General features: G+C 40.4%; 1 protein-coding gene across 4 annotated transcripts in view; it reads right to left on the minus strand.

Moving 5' to 3' along the window:
- Nucleotides 1-20,892, minus strand: part of ZNF596 (zinc finger protein 596) — a 56,689-nt gene extending 35,797 nt beyond the window's left edge. For 2 of the 4 annotated variants that reach the window (XM_039461072.2, XM_039461071.2), the window contains exons 1-4: nt 20,803-20,892; nt 18,375-18,501; nt 17,310-17,393; nt 16,413-16,495 (exon numbers count right to left, since the gene is read on the minus strand). In XM_039461072.2, coding sequence (XP_039317006.1) covers nt 16,413-16,495; nt 17,310-17,393; nt 18,375-18,501; nt 20,803-20,817 — 309 coding nt within the window. In that variant the 5' untranslated portion in view covers nt 20,818-20,892. Of the gene's footprint in view, nt 1-1,802; nt 15,982-16,412; nt 16,496-17,309; nt 17,394-18,374; nt 18,502-20,802 lie in introns of those variants that run through there. The other 2 variants (XM_010351472.3, XM_010351474.3) reach the window with 2 other exon arrangements.
- Nucleotides 20,893-23,223: the final 2,331 nt, after the last annotated feature.

A 23,223-nucleotide genomic window follows, 5' to 3' on the forward strand; every position in this document is an offset into this window, starting at 1 on the left:
TCAAATCTGTTTTTTTAATCTGTCACCAACTCTGTTAAGAGTTTATTTATTTAAAAGACTGTATGGCATTACAGTTGTGGTAGGAATTGTTCCATTATGTATTTTAAGTCTAGAATGGTTTTATACATAAGATTTTTAGTTCAGCTTAGTAATAAGGAACTGGTTTATCCCTTTGTTTGTTTGCATGACTGGATAATGGACCAGTCAATTTTTTGTGGGAAGATAATGGGAATAGCATTTAAGAGGGTTTGTTGTTGTTGTTTCCTGACATCCTTTGGTAATCTAGGAGTAGCTTTTGAAGGACCAGTAATACTTTCCTCAAGTTTATCCCAAGCTGCTATAGTGATCCATTTATTTGCTTCTCCAAGTCCTAGTATCATTTGTATAAACTGATGCAAATCAGGAAGCCCAGGGTCATATGCTCCTATGAAGATTTGAAATTCCTTAGTAAATGATGGTGAATTTTCTCTGAGGTTTGGAAAAGCTTTGGGTATAGGTCAGAGTTCAGTTTTTGACCAAGGACTTAAGGTAGTTACAGAATCCAGAGTTGGCTAATCTGAAGGCCTAACTTTAGAAGGCCTTAGTCTAAATTCCATCTTTTATTGTCCTCTAGGTGGAAAGCCAGTTGGGCTAAAGACTTAGTAGTTTCAGATTAACCGGATAGAGAAAGTTAAGGGAAGGAGCTGTGGGAGTTACATCAGCCAACGGCTAAACTTTTTTGTTTCTCCATCAATTTGTTATTTAAGTTTTTCATTTGCTTTATTTCCCTTTTATATTGAGGTTATTTATTTATTTTTTTTATATTGAGTTTTTTAATTTTAGTTTTACTTCTTTTTTTTGAGATGCAGTCTCACTCTGTCACCCAGGCTGGAGTGCGTGGCGCACTCTTGGCTCACTGCAACCTCTGCCTCCCAGGTTCAAGCAATTCTCCTACCTCAGCCTCCCTAGTAGCTGGGATTACAGCTGTTTTTTGTATTTTTAGTAGAGACCGGCTTTCGCCATGTTGCCCAGGCTGGTCTTGAACTCCTGACTTCAAGTGATCCATCTGCCTCGTACTCCCAAAGTGCTGGCATTAGAGGCGTTAGCCACCATGCCTGGCCTATTGAGTCTTTTAGAGTGGCAGTTTCAGATTCATTTAGTTTTTCAGAAGTCTCCGTATATGGATAAAAAAATGCATCCCATTGTTTCTGTGATGTTTGAGATTCCTTCATTTCTAGTAGGCCCCATAAATGAATAATTTTGTCTGGATTTAAATGTCCACATTGTGGTCACAATTCTAAGTTATCTTTGGTAAGGTGCATTCCTTTCTCTAGAGAAGCACAGGTGCTGGGTCTATAATTTCTAAATATAAAATTAGCTAGATTCCCAGACGGAGGAGTCCTAGACTACTTTGACTCAGATGAACCCATAATTCTGTCTTCTCAAAACCCTACTCACCAATTTCTCCTGTTAGACCTAGTACAGCTCTTTTCAAACTCAGATTCAACCTCGGATCCAATCTAGATTCTGGACCCAGTCTAGAAGAAAGTGAAAAAATACTGGACCCACTGTAAGCTCTTTTCAGACTCAGTCTAACTTCCAGGTTCAGTTCAGAATATAAATTGCTCAGAATGCAAAGTTGTAGAGCTCCAATCTGAGGGATTTATCCATAATCTCCAAATGCGGCAAGAAAGCAAGAGTACAATAAGTCCAGTAGGTACCTTTTTCCTGGTCACTTTATGCTCTGGGGTCATTGGGAGTGGAAGGGTCACCTTTGGATTTCACTTTGATGCCAAAACTGAGTGAGATAAACTGAGGCACAATACAATTTTAAAGAGTTTATTTAAACAAACACAAATTCAGTAACTGGGAAACAAGAAACCAAAAGTAGTTTAGTGCTCCAAAGATAACATTAGATACAAACTTTTGTTTTTCGAGATGTTTTTGTTTTTTGAGATGAGGACTTCTCTCATCACTGAGGGATTGGTGTGATCATAACTCACTGTAGCCTTCAATGCCTGGGCTCAAGCGATCCTCCCATTCCAGCCTCCCAAAGTGCTAGGATTATAGCTGTGAGCCACCCAGCAGAGACAAGCTTTTACAGAGCAAATATGAAAGAAAACCCATTAAATATGTGATTAGTTACAGGTAAAAAGTTACCTTTATGGGTCTATCACATTGGAAACTGCCTACCAATATAACCAGAAATTTTGAAGTACAGTTGATTAGAAATACTTTGAGGCCGGGCGCGGTGGCTCAAGCCTGTAATCCCAGCACTTTGGGAGGCCGAGGCGGGTGGATCACGAGGTCAAGAGATTGAGATCATCCTGGTCAACATGGTGAAACCCCGTCTCTACTAAAAATACAAAAAAAATATCAGCTGGGCATGGTGGTGCGTGCCTGTAATCCCAGCTACTCAGGAGGCTGAGGCAGGAGAATTGCCTGAACCCAGGAGGCGGAGGTTGTGGTGAACCGAGATCGTGCCATTGCACTCCAGCCTGGGTAACAAGAGCGAAACTCCGTTTCAAAAAAAAAAAGAAATACTTTGAGAGACGAATTTAAATAATAGCTTTGAATGACAAAAACTTAGAATGTCATAGTTAAATTTTGTTATTTAAATTTTTTGAGACAGAGTCTCACTATGTGACCCAGACTGGAGTACAGTGGCATGGTCATGGCTCAGTGCAGCCTGGACCTCCTGGTCTGAAGCCATCCTCCCATCTCAGGCTTCTGAGTAGCTGGGACCACAGGCGCATGCCACCACATTCAGCTAATTTTGTTTTCTATTGTAGAGACATGGTCTATGTTGCCCAGGCGGGCCTTGAACTCCTGGGCTCAAGAGATACTCCCATCTCAACCTCCCAAAATGCTGGGATTACAGGTATGAGCCACTGTGCCAGGCCTAAATATGGTTAAAATCTGACAAAAGTTCCCAAACAAGAAAATTTGGTTATATTTATTACATGTAGCATTTTATAACAACCAGAATCATGACTGACAGCTTCCCATCAGGTCCCTGAGATCTTTATAAGTTGTATATAATCTTAGAATACTTACATTTATAACATATTTATATGAATATAACTTTAGAAGATAATTAACAAAACAAAATTATGACTGATAAGAGATTTTCATTAATTTATACAATTCTAGAATATTTATTTCAATAATATGCCTATAAGTGTAACTGAAAGATCTTCCATCACTTAGTACTTGAAAATATCTTCCATATATTTTACCAAATAAGTATAAATTTTAAATTAAGAGGCAATATTTTTGAGGGTTTCCAGTGATCCATTTTCAAATTCCCAAAGTTAACTTTAGGCTAAAAACACTTAATGTAGGTTTTTAATCTTGAGGAAACCTGCCAAAGATGTTAGAAGTCTCAAAACAATCAAATGAAATCAGGGGTCATTGTTAAGTAATAGCAATACAGAAAGTTGCGTGGATGTAAAAACATTAACCAGTGTATAGCTCAGTTTTCCTAAGTAATTAAAATCCTAATTAAGGCAATGCAGGAATTCCCTTGATAACATTACAATCTTTATTTTTGACTTTTAGGCTAGTTATGAAAAAGATAAAGAAAAATTTCCTGTAGTGTGATTGCTTTTGTTTATTAGAAGCCCATTTAGATAACTTGGAAGTCAAACCTAATGAAAAGGTTACTTGAATTTCATCAGACAGGTAGAGTGTGTCAAGAGTTATGAGTGTATTATAGAGAAATGTAACAACGACAACAACAAACAAACTGATACCTTGGACAGGGAAATCCATGGCTCTTAGTAACCGCATGAAAAGTTGTCTGATTATATGGAATAATTTTGATATAGCAAGATAAGCAGGCAAGCCATGGTGGCTCACATCTGTAATCCCAGCACTTTAGGAGGCAGAGGAGGGATACTCTTTTATCCAGGAGTTTGAGATCAGCCTGGTCAACACAGTGAGATCCCATCTCTATGGAAACTAAAAATAAAAACTTAGCCAAGCATGGTTAGTGTTGCAGGAGGGACCTGGTGAGAGGTAACTGAATATTGGGGCAGGTCTATCACATGCTGTTCTCATGATAGCAAATAAGTCTCATGAGATCTGATGGTATTATAAGGGGAAACTTCCTTGCACAAGCTCTCTCTTTGCCTGCTGCCATCCACATGAGATGTGACTTGCTCCTCCTTGTCTTCTGCCATGATTGTGAGGCCTCCTCAGCCATGTGAAACTATAAGTCCATTAAACCTCCTTGTTTTCTGTAAATTGCCCATCTTCAGGTATGTCTTTATCAGTAGCATGAAAACAGACTACTGTTGTAAATTGGTAGCAGTAGAGTGGGGCACTGCTGAAAAGATACCCAAAAATGTGGAATCAACTTTGGAACGGGGAAACAAGCAGAGGTTGTAACAGTAGGAGGGCTCAGAAGAAGACAAGAAAATATGAGAAAATTTGGAACTCCCTAGAGATTTGCTGAATGGCTTTGACCAAAATGCGGATAATGATATGGACAATAAAATCCAGGCTGAGGTGGTCTCAGATGGAGATAAGGAACTTGTGGGAACTGGAGCAAAGGTGACTCTTGTTGTGTTTTAGCATAGAGACTGCCTGTATTTTGCCCCTGCTCTAGAGATTTGTGGAACTTTGAACTTGAGAGAGATGATTTAGGGTATCTGGCAGAAGAAAATTCTAAGCAGCAAAGCATTCATGATGTGACTTGGGTGCTGTTAAAGGCATTCAGTTTTATAAGTGAAGCAGAGCATAAAAGTTCAGAAAATTTGCAGCCTCACAATGAAATAGAAAAGATTATCCCATTTTCTGAGGAGAAATTTAAGCTAGCTGCAGAAATTTGTGTAAGTAATGAGCAACCAAATGTAATACCCCAAAGGAATGGGGAAAATGTCTCTGGGGCAAGTCAGTGGGCTTCACAGCAGCCCCTGCTATCACAGGCCTGGAGGCCTAGGAGGAAAATGTGGTTTTGTGGGCTATGCACAGGGTTCACATGCTATGTGCAGCCTAGGGACTTGGTGCCCTGCATCCCAGCTACTCCAGCCATGGTTGAAAGGGGCCAATGTAGAGTTTGGGTTATGGCTTCAGAGGGTGCAAGCCCAAAGCCTTAACAACTTCCACATAATGTTGAGCCTGCGAGCACACAAACGTTAAGAATTGGGGTTTGAAAGCCTCTGCCTAGATTTCAAAGGATATGTGGATATGCCTGAATGCCCAGGGAGAAGTTTGCTGCAGAAGTGAAGCCCTCATGGAGAACCTCTACTAGGGTAGTGTGAAAGAGAAATGTAGGGTTGGAGCCCCCACACAGAGTCCCTACTGGGGCAGCACCTAGTGGAGCTGTGAGAAGATGGCCACCATCTTCCAGATCCCAGAATGGTAGATCCACCAACAGCTAACACTGTGTGTCTGGAAAAGCTGCAGACACTCAACGCTAGCCTGCGAAAGCAGCTGGGAGGGGCTTATACCCTTAAAAGTCACAGTGGCGGAGCCATCCAAGACCATAGGAGCCCACCCCTTGCATCTGCATGACCTGGATGTAAGACATGGAGTCGAAGGAGATCATTTTGGATCTTTAAGATTTGATTGCCCGGCTGGATTCTGGACTTGCATGGGGTCTGTAGCCCCTTTGTTTTGGCCAATTTCTCCTATTTGGAATGGCTGTATTCACACAAGACCTGTACCCCCATTATATCTAGGAAGTAACTAGCTTGCTTTTGATTTTACAGGCTTATAGGTGGAAGGGACTTGCCTTGTCTCAGATGAGAATGCTTACTGTTGTCCCCATGTTTAGTAAGTAGCTATGAAGTATTTTGAGCTAATGCTGAAATGAGTTAAGAGTTTGGGGGACTGTTGGGAAGACATTATTGGTTTGGAAATATGAGGACATGAGATTTGGGAGGGTCCAGGGGCAGAATGATACGCTTTGGCTGTGTCCCCACCCAAATCTCATCATGAATTCCCACAATTTACAATGTTTTTGGTCATATAATATTACTAACCTGTGAACTGCTTGATTGTATTTCCTTTATTTGTTGTTTGTTTTTCTATTTTTGGAATAGTAGAACTTCAGAACTTTTTATCTATAATGGATTCTGTTACTTTCTAGGTTATAACATTGTAAATTAGCTATCCCATTCTGTAGCTGGTCTTTTATATTGTCATGCACTACTTATGAGTTTTCACATTATTAAACTTTTTATATTTTCCTTTGTTGTTAGCATATTAAGATTTTAAACCTCCAAGTACATTGAAATAATTAAATTTTATTCTAAATTTTCTGAAGAATGTTTTCATGTTTTCCAGTTTTATACTTAGCACTTGCATGCCACGTTTTTCATGGATATCACAAAATGCAAGGATATAATTACATTTACATCCATTCGTGATAGTGATATAAAGGGCAATCTCTAACCCCAAAATTGAGGCTCAGTACAGGAGGCCAAATGGATTCTTGGCTTTAAGCAGGAAAGAATTCAAGAATCAGCTACCAGAGTAGAGTGAAAGCAAATTTATTAAAAAGTAGAGGAACAAAAGTGCAGTTGCTCCATAGGCAGAGCAGGGCTACCCCATAGGCTGTAGCTGGCTATTTTATTGCTATTTCTGGATTATATGCTAAATAAGGGGTGGATTGTTCATGAGTTTTCTGGGAAATGGGCAGGAACCTCCTGGAATCAGATGTTTTCCCCATCCAGACCAGATAGGATAAATTCCAGAAATTGCCATGGCACTTGTAAACTCCCATAACACTGGTGGGGGTGTTTTGTGGCATGCTAATGCAGTATAATTAGTGTATAATGAGCAGTGAAGGTGGCTGTTCTCATCATCTTTCTTCTAGCTGATTTAGGTTACCACACCTTTCCGAGGGAATGACTTGATGACACAAAAGTCACTATTCCTTCCCTAGATTTTTCTGCTTAAACCACCCTTAATCTGCATGCAATTAAAAGTGATATAAATTTGACTGCAGAACTGCCCTGAATGGCTACTCTCTGCCTATGGAGTAATCCTGCTCTTCAAGAGCAGTCACGGATCTGTAATCCTGTGGGAGCTATAACATTGCCTCTTCAGTAAAGCTGTCTGCTTTGACCTCTGGTTTGCCTTTGAATTGTTTCCTGGGCAAAGCCAAGCACCTTCTGGGCTAAACCTCACTATGGGGTGAGCCCACATGCATCAGCTTGGAACCTAACATGAAGAAAGAAGACAGTGTCATGGGAGATGGCAGTTAGCGATTGAGGGATGGCAGTTTGCCAGGCAGCAGCCAGCAGTCTGCAAATCAGTGATTAGCCAGCAGCGTCTACAAGTCAGTGATTGGCCAGCAGCAGTCTGCAAATCAGTGATTGGCCAGCAGCAGTCTGCAAATCAGTGATTGGCCAGCAGCAGTCTGCAAATCAGTGATTGGCCAGGAGTAGTCTGCGAGGTAGCAGTTGGCAATAGGCTAGCAGCAGTCACTCATCAGTGAGATGGTCAATGGGACAGTGATCAGCAGGATGGCAGTTGGTGGGACCAGGAATGGAGAGGCAGTGAAGCCTAGCTATAACACCTGAGCTGTAACATGAACCAAAGGCTCTTTTTAAAATCATCATTTTCCCTGATGTGGGGCCTACAACTCCCACAGCAGCTTGGTTGGTTACTGACACAGTGCAGGCCCCTCCCACTGAGCTGAGCCTACTGGCAGGGAAGACATAGTGTCACCACCTTATGTGACACCTACTTCTCTAACTGGCAGACCAGTGGGTTACTGGCTTCTGTGCCAGCCACACCCATTGTGGCAGTCAAGCCCACCCAAGCTGAGATATCCTGGGGAGATCTTCCCCTGGGTCCCATGTGGAAGATCAGTCGGCACCATATCTGCTCTGGTGGATGGTTGAGTGTCCCTTCTGCCCCCACCCCCATAGTATCAGAAGAACTAGGAAATAAAAGCCTTTGGCTAGAGCACATCCTTGTCACTCCTTCCCTGAGTCCTCTTCGGACTCCACTTTATTGTTCCATTAATTATTTTATTTTCAGTCCTAACATGTTTACAGTCATACATTTGTTTTTAACTTTCTGTTAATTACATGGGGGCAATTAAGGCAGGACACTTGGTTGTGAGAGGTACCCACCGTTTTTACATTTGGATGTGAGTCATGTTGTTTTGTGACCCCCAAATTGGTCTTGGATCCACTGTTGGCCACCTTCTGGGTGCCCCAGGGTTTTCAGCATTTGGTGAGGGGACCTTTGTTGCCTGAAACTTGGGTCTTCTGTTTCCAGCATTGATATTTTGGTCACCCCACCAGATGCTCTGTGGAATTTGTGTTGACATTCCTTCTAGGATTATGAGAGATATATGAGTTATAGCCCTCTCCCTAGGGGAGTATGGGTCTTGCCCTTTTCTGCCCTATAAGTTTTTTCCTAATAGCAAGTTGCTAATCCTTTCCTGTGTGCTGTCTTCCAACTGGTTTCCTCAAGCCACTCTTGGTCAAAGGAATTGGGAGTTCCCAGGCCCCTGGCATGATAGAGAACCATCTATAGTGGTAGACACGTTGGCCATGTGAATACTTTCTTCAGTGTCTCGGCTACTGGATAGGTTCTCCAGCAGGTTAACACCTCTGAGGTCTCCCCTTGGGCAACACTGTTTACCTCTTCCCTTTCTCATTTCCACAGTCCTTCCCTTCCAATTGTTTGGCCTACCTGTGTACCTAATCCTTGCTCTCTGTGGCATTTAGGCTCAACATCCAACCACCCATTTGAAGCTCATAATCCACTTGGTAGCTATGGAAAGAGGAAAATAATAAGGGAAAAGTAAGCAGGCATTTGCTAAAGTTAGGCTAACTAAAACCCTTTGTAGTGAGCCTTACTAGACGTGGGGACAACAGTAAGCATTCCAAAAGACTTGCCACTCTGGTGTCTTTTAGGCCATTGGAGTAGGTTGAAATTATTAGGCTGAAAATGAAAACCTTGTTTACTGTTGCAATAATGTTTGGATTCCGTAAAAACTGATAAACCAACATATTTATTCTAGACATGGTTGTTTACATTATAATGATATTGTACAATTAGATTTGTTGTATAAAAAGGAAATAAAATGGGAAAAGGTTTTCTATGTGTAGGCTTTTATTTCCCTCTACCAAGATCCTAATCTAAGGGCTAGCTGTAGAAAATGTCTGGCTCATGATACTCCCATGCACCAAGAAGCTGCAGGTCTGTGCTCCCACCTCAGAGTCTCCCGAGTCCCCTTAGTTTTGAGGGAGATCCACTAGTTCTCTAGCACAGAATTCCACTCCAAGGACACCAGGAACCCCTCCCCCTTATCCAACATGCCCTGGTCCCTTTCCCCGTTGCCTGAAGAATTAAGCCAGGTTCAAAAGGCCCTCCAAGCATATGGAAACACACCCCCATATTCAAGCAGGAGATGTAGTCTTGCTGAAAACTTGGACAGAAAGATCCCCTGAAGATTAATTACAACCAAAATGGAAGGGCCACTATCAGGTATTGAGTACTCCCACTACTGTTAAACTTCAGGGAATGACTAGTTGTGCAAAAATGTCCAGAATTAAACCTGTTTCTTATGAGTCACAGGCACAAAAGGAGGACATCATGGCCTACAGATGTGAGGTTTTGGAAGACCTCTGGTAGCTATTTAAAAGATTCAACAATCAGCCAAAGGTGGTAACATGATGCTGTAGGTGGAAATAGGAGCTTAATTTTTCTCTTCTTGATTGAACTTCTTTTCTGTTGCTTTAGCCAACTTCTGGGAAACACCTTGTTTGGTACAGAGGCTGTGCTAATTCCTAGCTAGACACCATGTTGTCACTGTTAATGCTGTTTGCTCTCCCAATTACCATGATCCAGTGTGGGTGAGAATATAACTCTACAGTAAAGATTTCAAAAACTATAGCATCAAGAAATCATCTTGACAGTTGCTAGATTTGTCATCAACATCTCTAGGACAGAGAGTTCTATCTTATGGCTTATCTGGAAAATCTTATGACCATCCCTGCCCTGGCCTCCTAACTAACCATAGCAATCCTTAAATAATCAAACCCTACTAGTTAAGTGCAATTCGCCCCCACTTAATGTATTCCACCTGAACTCCTCTTCTAGCACTATTACCTGGACCTTGGAAATTAGATATCCATATCTCCACTGCATGAATGATTCTATACTTTGCATTCACATCTGTGTTCATAACACAAAAGTGGAAGCTTCCCCATGATGCTCTGATCCAACTTTAGTTGCCAAGTTCGCAAGGCAGCAGTAAGTGGGATTCCACTTGTAAGTGAGAAGACAACATACATGGTGCCTTCTGTATCATAACATACACAGGAGAAACAACTGTCCAGTCCAGAAAGGTGGAAGTACTGCCCACTTCTAGGAAACAAAGATTATCTGACCACCCCCATTGGAACACAAGGAAAATATCTCTAGAGACCCAACCTGGTAGCAAAGAATAAACATCACACCCTGTAGGGCTTCTGTCTGTGGCCATGAGTGGGAATAAGTCACAACTGTCACCACTCCCAACTCTTTAGGGAGTCACCTGTTCTTTTAGGAGTAGCCTTCCTTTGTCTGTCAAGAACTTGGAACAGAGGTGAATATACTGGGCACCCTTGACCCACCAGGGGTCACTGTCTATAACCGCGATAGATGCAAGAATACCAGAAGTAAGCAAGCAATAGAATTAATTCTGGCAGAAATGAGGGCAGTGATAGGATTAGCAGCACCCTGGGGCAGCTTTGCTGTTAACCCTAAGGAACTTGACTCAAACCCTTAGAAATGTTAGCCACCAACACACATCAGGCATTAAAGAGAATTCAAGTCCTTAGATTCGCTGGCAAATGTAGTTCTCCATAAGAGACTAGTGTTGAATTATTTACTAGTTGAACAAGGAGGAGTCTATGAAGTTATTAGTAAAACCTGCTGCATATATATTAACAAATCTGGACAAGTTGAGATTAACATTCAAAAGGTCTGTGAGCAAGTTACCTGGTTCCATAGATATAATCAGGGTGCTGGCTCCAAGTATATCCGGTTAACTACCAAAAGTACCTTCCCAAGTCTCACCTGTTTTTACCTTTGAAAGCTATCTTGGTACTATTCTTTTTCACTTGCTTGTTTAACCTCTTAGTAAGGTTGTGTCTTCTAGATTACAACACTTCCAAATAGAGACAATGCTGGCAGGAGCATTCCAACCCATCCTGTCTACTGATCCAGAGAATAAAAGTGTCCTTTACCTGGGCCCCTTAGATGAGGTACCCAGGGATTTGTACTCCTCCAGTGCTATGCGGGGCTCAGCAGGAAGCAGTTACAGAATATAGACCTCTGTTCTTCTACAGTACCCTTAAGATTAAGGAGCATCTACTCTCTGAGTAGATTTTTGTTTTGTGCAAAATAGTGGGGCTTGTGCTTCCAGGTAGGATGGAGTGAATAAAGATGAAACAAAAATAGAAAAACAAAAAGATTCATTTAAAGTGTAAGCTTTAAAGGCCAGAGAGGAATACACAAGATAAGATGAGGGGAGAATGCGATAGGACGTGGGACTTGACTCCAGAGGTGGGGCTCAGATACTGGACCCGATTAAGGACTAGCTAAAACAAAGCCAGAGCAAAAGCAGCTTTACAGACATCCCAATCAGTGTGCCATATCTAGTTACTGTTGCCACTGCAACACTTGGGGCTTACCTCCCCTTTCCAAGGCAATGACCTGACAACCCAACTTACTATGCCTTGCCTAAAAATTTCTGCACGACCCACCTCTCAATCTGATATTATAGGAAATCTGGCTGTGCATGTGTGTGCTCTCACTATGGGTATCTTATACCTTGGCATAAACAGAGAAACCCAGGACTGGCAGGGGGAAACATGTGGCACAAGGAGAAATGTACTGACCTCTATTACAACCCAAAAGAGCAGGGCCTTATGGTGGCATGTGATAAATGAGGCAGGTGACACCAATGGATTTAATGTGATTTGAAGCTGTCAATTGTGGAGAACTTCTTCCTAAAGAAATAGTCACTATTGTGAAAATTCTGATTTAAATGTTTCACACGTAAAAACAGATGAACAATTATTTGGCTTACAATATTTGAGTAAAAACATTTTTGTTCCCACCTGACTGTGGCTTTTATTGAAACAACCCACCATTAACAATAACAAAACTTAGATGAAAGACATGAAACAGCTGCTTTAAGGCATGAAGGCAGCCTGCTCAGACAAGGTTTTCTGAGGCAGAATTCATGAGAAAAGGGAGAGTCAATGATGTATCACATTCACATTGGTTTGAAAATTAACAAAATGCATTTGAAAATTAACATCATGGGAAGATAAAGTCCCAGAATAAGACAGCCTATCTAGCATGAGGAAAAATAAGCTAAAATTTTTGTTTTGTGCAAAATAGTGGGGCTTGTGCTTCCAGGTAGGATGGAGTGAATAAAGATGAAACAAAAATAGAAAAACAAAAAAAACAAATTCATTTAAAGTGTAAGCTTTAAAGGCCAGAGAGGAATACACAAGATAAGATTCCATAAATAGAGCCCTTGTTAGGAGAAGTGAGAATATTAAATATTTACACACAGAACAGAAAGGCTGTTAAAAGCCCATGGCAACAAAAAGCTCTATGTTATGAGACTCAAACCTGATTCTGGGAGATATTCATGCAAACTTAACCACAGTTATCCAGCACTGCCAATTTTTATTTAAGTAGATTTTATTTGTAATTAGTTTTATTTTTACAATGTTAAATTGTATATTGCCTATAATTATCAACGTTGTATTATATACTTAAAAATTTGCTACAGGTTGTTATATAAGTGGTTTTATCACAACGAAAACAATGATAAATGAGGGAGGAAACTTTTGGAGAGGATGAATGTTTGTGGCAAAGATGATAGTGATGGCTTCATGGGCTTATCCTTATCTCTAAACACATTAAGTCGTATACATTAAATTACAACAGCTTTTGTCAATTACATGGATAAAGTGGTTTAAAAACAAAACAGGAGAATCTATGCACCATAAGACTATATTTATAAAGTGAGTCTTTCATAATCTATTTTTTTTTTTTGAGACAGAATCTAACTCCATCACTAGGTGCCAGGCTGTAGTGCTGTGGAGTGACGTCGGCTCACTGCAACCTCCGCTAAGTGCAACCTCTGCCTCCCAGGTTCAAGCAATTCTCCTGCCTCAGCCTCTCGAGTAGCTGGGCGCGCTACCACGCCCAGCTAATTTTTTTGTATTTTTAGTAGAGATGGGGTTTCACCATGTTGGCCAGGATGGTCTCAAATCTCTTGACCTCATGATCTGCCCGCCTTGGTCTCCCGAAGTGCTGGGATTACAGGCATGAGCCACCATGCCTGGCCTCATAATCCATGTTTGATTTAATCATTACCATGTACGTATATACCACTAATATAGTTAAGACACATAATTTTGTGTTCTATGTGTGTTCATTCCATTGAATGTCACTGTCTTTTTGTTTTGAGCCAGAGTCTCACTCTGTTGCCCAGGCTGGAGTGGCTTGCCGTGGCATGATCTTTGCTCACTGCAAGCTCCACCTCCCAGGTTCAAGTGATTCTCCTGCCTCAGCCTCCTAACTACTTCTATAAGCATACACCACCATGCCCAACTAATTTTGTATTCTTAGTAGAAATGGGGTTTCACCATGTTGGCCATGCTGGTGTCGAACTCTTAACCTCAAGGATCCACCTACTTCAGCCTCTCAAAGTGCTGAGATAACAGGTGTGACCCACCATGCAGGGTCCTATTTTCTAACTGACCCTAATCAATGTGTTAAAAACTGAATTAAAATCCTAGAGTTTAATCAACCTATTATTTAGCAACAACACTTAATGCTTGCACTTTTGACAGTACTAATTTAGTCTTATTACTTCTTACATAATTCCGCATTCAGTATTCCCAGGTTATTTCAGAATTGTACATTTCATCCTATATATTTTCAGTAGAAAATCTTTGTTCAAAACTATACTTTTTTTTCCTCAAGCATATGCTTGATGGTTTTATTTCTTGACCCCCGGCTATACATCTCATAAATGGCTCTTTAGACTTTTCTTTCCTGTCTTTTTTTGACATAAAAGCTGCCTGAAGGTTTTCTCACTATCATGTCAAGATTGTTTTCTCAGTGGAAAAATGCTGTTATTTATTAAGTAATGAGTAATTTACTGAGAACTACCCTCCATTCATGACATTTTGAGTTCTACCGCATGTGAATTCTGGTCTATCATACAAGTGCTACTCTATTAAGAAAAGGATTTCTCACAAGTTTCCATGGAATAACTTCTCCACTATGAGTTTCTGGAATTGTTCAAGAACCTTCATCCACCTAATAAAAAATATTTCCATATATTTACCATTTTATCAGTTACCTGATAATGAATTTTCTGGCACACACCAAAATTGGTGCTTAGCTGAATGAGAGTGCACAGCAATTACTAACATATGGTTTTTCTCCTGTGGATTTTACTGATTTGTTTAAAGGGTAAATTAACAATGAAGGCATTTTCACATTGATGACAGGCATAGAATTTCTCTGACATGATTTCTCCCTTTGTTTAACAGTTAGAGCTGTGGATGAAGATTCCTCCATATTCTTTTGATCTATAGTTTCATTCTCTCATGTTGTATATGATCAGCCTAGAGTCTGAAGTTTGTGCCATATAGATGAAATACATATGGATTGTACCTTGAATTTAGGTAGAATGAAGTGGTAATTTATAAATAAAGTCTTTTCCACACTAATTACAGACATAATGTTCCTGTAATATGTTAGTACTCTTGTGTATTTAGTGTTAACGCTATGACTGATGACTCTTAATATTCATTACTTTTTAGTGTGAGTTCTCTCATGCTGTCTAAGGTTAAAAAATTTACTAAAGGCTTTTCCACATAGAGGACAAACATATGGTTTCTCTCCGGTGTGAACTCTCTTATGAAGTCTAAAATTATAACTTCTATTGAAGGCTTTACCACATATATTGCATTCATATGGTTTCTCTCCAGTGTGAGTTTTCTCGTGTCGTCTAAGGACAGAAGAGTGATTGAAGGCTTTTCCGCAGAGATGGCATTGATATGGTTTTTCTCCAGTGTGAGTTCTCTCATGTCGCCTAAGGTCAGAAGATTCAGTGAAGGCTTTCCTGCATATATGACACTCATATGGTTTCTCTCCAGTGTGAGTTCTCTCATGTCGTTTAAGCACAGAAGATTCAGTGAAGGCTTTCCCACATAGATGACAGCCATGTGGTTTCTCTCCATTGTGACTTCGCTCATGTTGTCTAAGGTGAGAACAATGAGAGAAGGCCTTTCCACATAGATGACATTCATATGGTTTCTCTCCATTGTGAGTCCTCTCATGTTGTCGAAGGTAAGAACATTTACTGAAGGCCTTCCCACATAGATGACACCCATATGGTTTATCTCCTAAGTGAGTTCTCTCATGCTTTCTAAGGTCAGAGCAATGAGTGAAGGCTTTCCCACATAGATGGCATATCTGTGCTTTCTCTCTAGTGTGAATTATCTCATGTCGTCTAAGGTTAGAACTTTTACTGAAGGCTTTCCCACATAGATGACATCCATATGGTTTCTCTCCAGTGTGAGTTCTCTCATGTTTTCGAAGATCAGAGCAATGAGTAAAGGCTTTCCCACACAGATCACATCTGTGTGGTTTCTCTCCAGTGTGAATCATCTCATGTCGCCTAAGATTTGAATTTTTGCTGAAGGTTTTCCCACACACATGACATTCCAAAGTTATCTGTCTATTTTCAGTCACATTGTGTGGCCTAAGGTCAGAGCTTTGCATAAAGGCATAATCAAATAGATGACTTACATATGATTTATACCTAGTGTAAATTTGCTTGTGTTGATTAAAGGATAACTGGTTACTGAAGGTTTTCCCAAACATTTTGCTTACAAAGTGTTTCTTACTCATGTAAGGAACCATATTTTGAGTCAATGGTTTATGTTGAGTGAAATCATCTCCTAAATCATTACATAGAAAAGGATCATCTTGGGTATGAGATCTCTGGTTTTGGGAAGGAAATGAAAGACTATTAAAGTATTTATCCATACTCATTCATTCATTACTTCATTTCTCTACATATTAATTCTAGAATAATCATTCAGTAGTAGACTGCAGTTACAATTGTTCCTGTATTATGTAACTGCATGTAGAGAGTTTTTCTATTGTAGTATCCCAACGAAGAGCTATATGACTTGTTAAGACTTTATCATGTTTGAAAATTTCAGTACCTAGTCATGTTTATATAACTGTCCTGTTATAAGGCCTCGTGTTATGGTTTTGATTTCAAGTTAATTTCTTCACTAAATCCAAACCAACTAAAACTTTCTGCTGGGACAGCTTTGAGTACAGTCAGGTACCTGTACCAAATTCCAAACTTGTTCAATTTCCAGGTTTCTATTTGGCGGAACAGGGTTTGCATGCATAAAGCTTACCATTGTGCTGATGGCTGATGTGTCCTTCTGATAAATGTGCTGAAAGAATGGTATTTCTTGATGTTTAATGTCACCTTCTTTACCTGAAATAAATGAAAAAAAAAAGATGCTATATAGGCATTAGGGGAATAACAATGTTAAATAGCTCTGAAGTCCATTTGAGTGCTCAAATACATAAAGACAAGGAAAGCATGTCAAATTAACAATACTTTAAGGAGAAGAGTATTATAGAACATTGACTACTGACATTTTTAGCATATAAAAAACTAAGAAGGCAAGTTGAAGAAGGAAGAAAAATTTTCAAAGAAGAGGACCATTTCAAAATGCCATTATATGATTGTTTAACTCAAATGAGTTCACAAATATCCCCTTTACAAAAGCCAAAGACAATGATAGAGAGATACTTGAATAAAAATTGATACCTACGAAGTATAATGACAGTATCTGAGAAATGTTTCCCTTAAGCTTTTGCCTACATTTCAAAAACACTGCAAATTTAAGAAACCTTCCAGCTGGGCAAGGTGGCTCATGCCCGTAATCCCAGCACTTCGGGAGGCTGAGGCAGGTGGATTTCTTGAGGTCAGGAGTTTGAGATCAGCTTGGCCAACATGCTGAAACCCCCTCTACTAAAAATAGAAAAAAAAAAATTAGCTGGGTGTGGTGGTACACACCTGTAGTCCTAGCTACTTAGGAGGCTGAGGCAAGAGAATCACTTGAACCTGGGAGGGAGAGGTTGCACTGAGCTAAGACTGAGCCACTGCACTCCAGCCTGGGTGACAGAGTGAGATTTCATCACCAAAAAACCCCAGAAATCTTCCTTTGGCAACTGTTGGGACCTACTCACTCACTGGCCAAATTCCTCCTCCTCCTATTGAAGCACTGTTTCTTATAGCTCACCTTGCAGTAAGCTTATTCCTTGTGTTGAAAGTTTCTCTACTTGCTCCAAATGGGAAAACACAACTGATTTGCAGAATTGATTGCCTGTTTTTGGGAAAAAGACGTGGATTTTGAGTTCTATGTTGACAATTATTCATGGTTATCAAGTACAGGGCAGGCTACTGGAAAGGGCAAGATAGCCATTGGAGATCAGCCAGGGAAGAGTCCCTTGAAGACAACATTGACAGTCCTTCATGAGCAAAGGGAAAACTCTTGAACTTGTTCCCAGACATAAAAGACCTATAATTGCTGATGTCCATGCCTAACTTGAAAGATGTATTGCAGAATCTGGAGTATTTTCAATTAGTGAGAAATCACAGGTTTTCACAGCGTTTGATATTATATTAAAAAATAATCTGATTGGGCATGGTGGCTCATGCCTGTAATCCTAGCACTATGGGAGGCTAAGGTGGGCAGATCATGAGGTCAAGAGATTGAGACCAACTGGCCAACATGGTAAATCCCCATCTCTACTAAAAACAAAAAACTTAGCTGGGTGTGGTGGCACATACATGTAGCCCCAGTTACTTGGGAGGCTGAGGCAAGAGAATTGCTTCAACCTGGGAGGCAGAGGTTGCAATGATCCAAGATTGTGCCATTGTACCCCAGCCTGGCGACAGAGTGAGACTCCATCTCAAAAAAAATTCAGTAAACACTAGCTGTACCAGAACAATCTAGGTTCTGTGCAGAACAGTCCCCGTGATAGAATTATTATTTTAATTATACATTCAAAAGCAGGGTATTCCCATTTTCTGAGTTTGGGAAACTGAAGAGTAAGGAGGATGTGAAATTGTGGTTGAAAGATGACATTCTAGAGAGATGACAATATAAGTGAATCAATATAAGTGAAAAGGAAACAAATGGCTGTCAGGTAGTTGTGAGAGTAATAAAAGGATCAAGGCAGAGGATGAAGTGATAGATGAGAAAGCTGTTTTAGACACATGTAGAATGAAGGAATCAATCAGTAAAAAATGGGTGAGTGAATGAATATATATATACATACATAATAAACATAAAGAGACTTACCAATAGAGACCAGATGACTGATGTTCTCCAACATCACATCTCGAAACAGCTTTCTCTGGGAAGTGTCCAACAGGGCCCATTCTTCCCGAGTGAAGTCTACAACTATATCCTCAAAGGTCATGGAATCCTAAAACATTATGGACATTCTACTTCAAACAGTGCTATCTTTGCCAATGTTCAGTGGAGCATGATCAAAGTGACTGTATTAAGAAGTGTGGGTGGTATGAACAGAAAACTCAAACAGTGTTTGGAGTTCCTGATCATGTCTCATTGCTTTAAATGTGAATTAGGATTCTGGCTTTCAGATATACACGGACAGGAAACTTCACATGGAGAAAAACCACATGAAGTGTGGCATATAACCTGAAGATTTCCCAATAGACTTCTAGGTATAACTTCCAGATACTAATTATAAAATCTGCGCTTAGAAATTCAGAATTAAAATTCTCCTCTCCACCACTTTCATGAAAATCCATAGACTCATCACAAAGGAGGTAGTATTCATAATTTGTCATTTTTGTTTTCTGAGACGGAGTCTTGCTCTTGTCGCCCAGGCTGGAGTTCAGTGGCATGATCTTGGCTCACTGCAGCCTCCGCCTCCCAGGTTCAAGAGATTCTCCTGTCTCAGTCTCCTGAGTAGCTGGGATTATAGGCACCCACCACCACACTCAGCTAATTTTTGTATTTTTAGTAGAGATGGGGTTTTAGGATTTTTGTCATGTTGGCCAGGTTGGTCTTGAACTCCTGACCTCATGATTCACCCACCTCAGCCTCCCAAAGTGCAGGGATTAGACGTGTGAGCCACCATACCTGGCCTACTTTGTCACATTTTAATCATGACTATAGTTAGATATTCCCCTACAATAACTCAGTGTCATCAAGAATAAAATAAAGACCTGTTAGGAGTTGCAAACGATCCAGTAAGGTAATATGTAAAGTGGTTCCTATGTATCAAACATTTTTAGATACAAGGTACAAATATATTATTCATGAAATGACTGAGACACACAACACTCAGTTGACTGAACAACTATGATACAGAACTTGGTATTAGCAGATGCAGCTTCTTTTTTGTTTTGAGCCAGTCTCAAAACATGGATAAGGATGAATGGCTCAGCAGCACAGGCCTGGGGCCCTAAAACTTGAGTACTGAAAGATGGTCTCATTCTGACACTTCCCATGGTCTGAGGACTTCCTGTCTCAATTTCTTCTGGGACCTCAAAAAACTAGGTGATATGGTTTGGCTCTATGTTCCCACCCAAATCTCATCTTGCATTGTAATCTCCACATGTTAGGGGAGGGCCTGGTGGGAGGTGACTGTATCATGGGGGTGAACTTCCCCCTTGCTGTTCTCATGATAGTGAGTTCTCAGTAGATCTGAAGGTTTAAAAGTGTGTAGCATTTCCCAGTTTGGTCTCTCTCTCCTGCTGCCTTATGAAGATGGTACTTGCTTCCCCTTTTATCATGATTGTATGTTTCTTGAGGCCTCCCAATCACACTTCCTGTTAAGTCTGCAGAGATGTCAGTCAAGTAAATCTCTTTTCTTCATAAATTATCCAATCTCAGGCAGTTCTCTATAGCAGCGTAAACACGGACTAATGCACTAGGTACCATTTTCTTTTGTTTCTTCATGTTGTCTCTATATTTATGGGTAAAAAATATCATTTGATGTTCTGGTCTCTCCAGTTTAAAATTTTCCTCAGGTTTTAAATGTATTATTTCCTATACTCCATCACTTAATGCACAAACAAAATTAAAGAAATAACACACTAGCTGCTTCCACTTATCAAATTTGATACATTTGAGGTTAATTTGGAGACAAGGGTAATAAGAATTTTAGTTTTGTTTTCTAAGTTTTTCAAAGGCACACATATATGCTATCAAAAAATTAAGATTTTTAGACAGGAAAAATACATACATAATTCCTCATTGTCTCCTCTGGCCTAACCCTATCTGCTTTAAGTTAAACAGGCCTCCCCTAGCACCTGAAATACTAGATTAATTGAGCTTACTTGGGAAAACATCTGCCTTGTATGAGCTAACACATTCTGCTCTTTTTCACCACCTACCCTCACTATATTCTCAAGCCCACTCCTGCCAATAACATGGGTATGAATGAATTTATTTCCCCAGTGAGGCCATGAGAGTCTGGTAATGAATCATTTCCCTGAGACTAGATGAGAGAAACAAAAACTTCTCATGTATCTTCTAAGAATATATAGCCTTAGTAGAGGCCAGAATGCCTTAGTGTATTGCTGGGATTATTTCTTGATGACTCTTTGAGCCAATGTAACCATTCCAAAGCCCTGGGGACTCTTAATTGGAGCTCCCTGAGTACACTTAGAACATTCATGTTAATAAGATGAATCTGTCCATAGGCTGGTAACAGGGGTACATATTTCAGTAGAAAGAGGAGTTTCCCACTCACCTGTGATGGCATCATACTAGTTCAGCCACCAACTGAATTCCTCTGGGTTTTCACTCACACCATCCAAGCACTAAGACAAATCTGAGCAAGAAGAAACCATGACACTCCAGTTTTGCTTCCAACATCTGTCCCAAAGCCAGGAGCCCCAGTCCAACCAACAAGGACATGCAGTGGGTAGGGGGTGGGTTCGGTTGTTGTCTCTCCTCTTCCAGGGTCAGAAGGAAGAGAATGACTCTTCTTGCTAAGAAAGATAAAAACACCTTGATTTTAGAGCTAGATCTATGAAAATCATTGAGTTTCATATGCTACCTAGCCCATGGAATTCTGAAATGTCCAATTCCCTCTGATTCCAAATCCTAAGAATCCCTGAATCATGTAGATTGTGGTTGCCACCTACAGATAAATACTGGAATTTCTCAGATTTACTTATTCTTGGTTTGTGTGCTTGCAGGCTTTCTCCACATGCATCTCAGCCCTCAGGAGCCTTCCTCCATTCCTTCTCCCTTCCACTGGTCCTCTGGATACACTTGTTCTGAATTATTCTCTCTTCCATGTGAGGTTTCTGGAAATACTACTCTCTCAAGTCTGACCTTCACATGAATTCATGCTGAACTTATCTACCAAGCAGCTTTAAATCTCATTTACAATGGTGGATACCTTAAAACACACACTTTACAAAGTGACATACCTTATAAGAAATGCTAAAGGGAGTTCTTCAAGTTGAATGAAAGGACATTAACAACATGAACACATGAACATATATGTGACATTGTTATTCATAAGAAATACATAGTTTGGTTTTCATCCCGTTTCTGGCATACAGCCCCCTCAAAACCTTTGCAATTTCCTAAGCAATAGAGTTGCTAGAAGTTTTTGTTCTAGTTGGTCTTTGACTTTGGTTCCCAACACAGAGATTGTAAGGTCTTGGAATTTCATGGGTGATAGGAGTGTCTTTTGTTCTAATGAGACAATTATTGGGCTCTAACATGGGGGGCAATCACCTGAAAGATCAAGACATGACTAGAAGCCTGGAACATACAGTCCCACCCCCTATCCTCTGTGAAAGGAACAGAGGCTGGAGATTGAGTTGGTAACAATTATGCATACTAGATGAACACTTCATAAGAATCCCTGAATGATGGAATTCAAAGAGGTTCCTGGTAGGTGAAGAACACATTCACATGCGGAAAGAATGGCACATCCCAAATCCATGGAGGCAGAATTTCTAAACCTAGGACCCTTCTAAATCTTGCTGTATGTAACTCTTCAGCTGGCTGTTCATTGTAATCTTTAAAATGCCCTTTGCAATAACCAGCAATACTAAGTAAACTTTTTCCCTTGGTTCTGTGAGCTGCTAAACTCTAGCAAATCTAACATAAGAAGGAGTTCTTGCTGAGTGTGGTGGTTCAAGCCTGTAATCCCAACACTTTGGGAGGCTGAGGCAGAAGAATTGCCTGTGGTGAGGAGTTCAAAACCAGGCTGGCCAACACAGTGAACCCCCGTCTGTACTAAAACTACAGAAATTAGCTGGGCGTGGTGGCAGGTGCCTGTAATCCCAGCTAATCAGGAGGCTGTGGCACAAGAATTGCTTGAACCAGGGAGGAGGAGGTTACAGTGAGCCAAGATCGCACCAGTACACTCCAGCCTGGGTGACAGAGCAAGACTCTGCAAGAGCAAGTCTCTAGAGAAAAAAAAAAAGAAAGAAAAAGAAAAGAAACACACACACACACACACACACACACAAACAGAAGTTCTTAGGAACCTCAAATTTTTAGCAAAGTCAGACAGAGGTTCTTCACTTTTTAAAACATTAATTTTTTGTTTCTTCCAATTGCATAATTTCAAATGATCTGTCTTTGAGTTCACTGGTTCTTTCTTTTGCTTGATAAACTCTGCTCTTGAGGCCCTGTATTGATTCAGTTCAGTTACTATATTCTTCAGCCCTAGAATCTATATTGCAATGGTGCAATATCAGCTCTCTGCAACCTCCGCCTCCTGGGTTCAAGCAATTCTCCTGCCTCAGCCTCCTGAGTAGCTGGGATTACAGGTGCCCACCACCAAGCCTGGCTAATTTTTTTTTTTTTTTGTATTTTTGTAGAGATGGGGTTTCACCATGTTGGCCAGGCTGGTCTTGAACTTCTGGCCTCAAGTGGTCGACCCAACTTGGCCTCCCAAAGTGCTAGGATTATAAGTGTGAGCCATCACACCTGGCCAGATACTTCCATTTCTTTATGGTCAATTATTGTAGATTAATTTTGTTCCTTCAGTAAGGTCACATCTTGATTTTTCAAGGTTGTATAACACCTCCTAGTCTAACAGAGCTGGGCCAGTTGCAGTAAGATGCCCTCTGCTTTTCCTTAGAGATTTGCTCTGATAGCCTAGTATACTAAATGCATACTTCGTTAGTGTCCTTTCCTCCAC

The sequence above is a fragment of the Saimiri boliviensis genome, chromosome 13 (assembly GCF_048565385.1).
Source record: "Saimiri boliviensis isolate mSaiBol1 chromosome 13, mSaiBol1.pri, whole genome shotgun sequence".
Lineage (NCBI taxonomy): Eukaryota > Metazoa > Chordata > Mammalia > Primates > Cebidae > Saimiri > Saimiri boliviensis.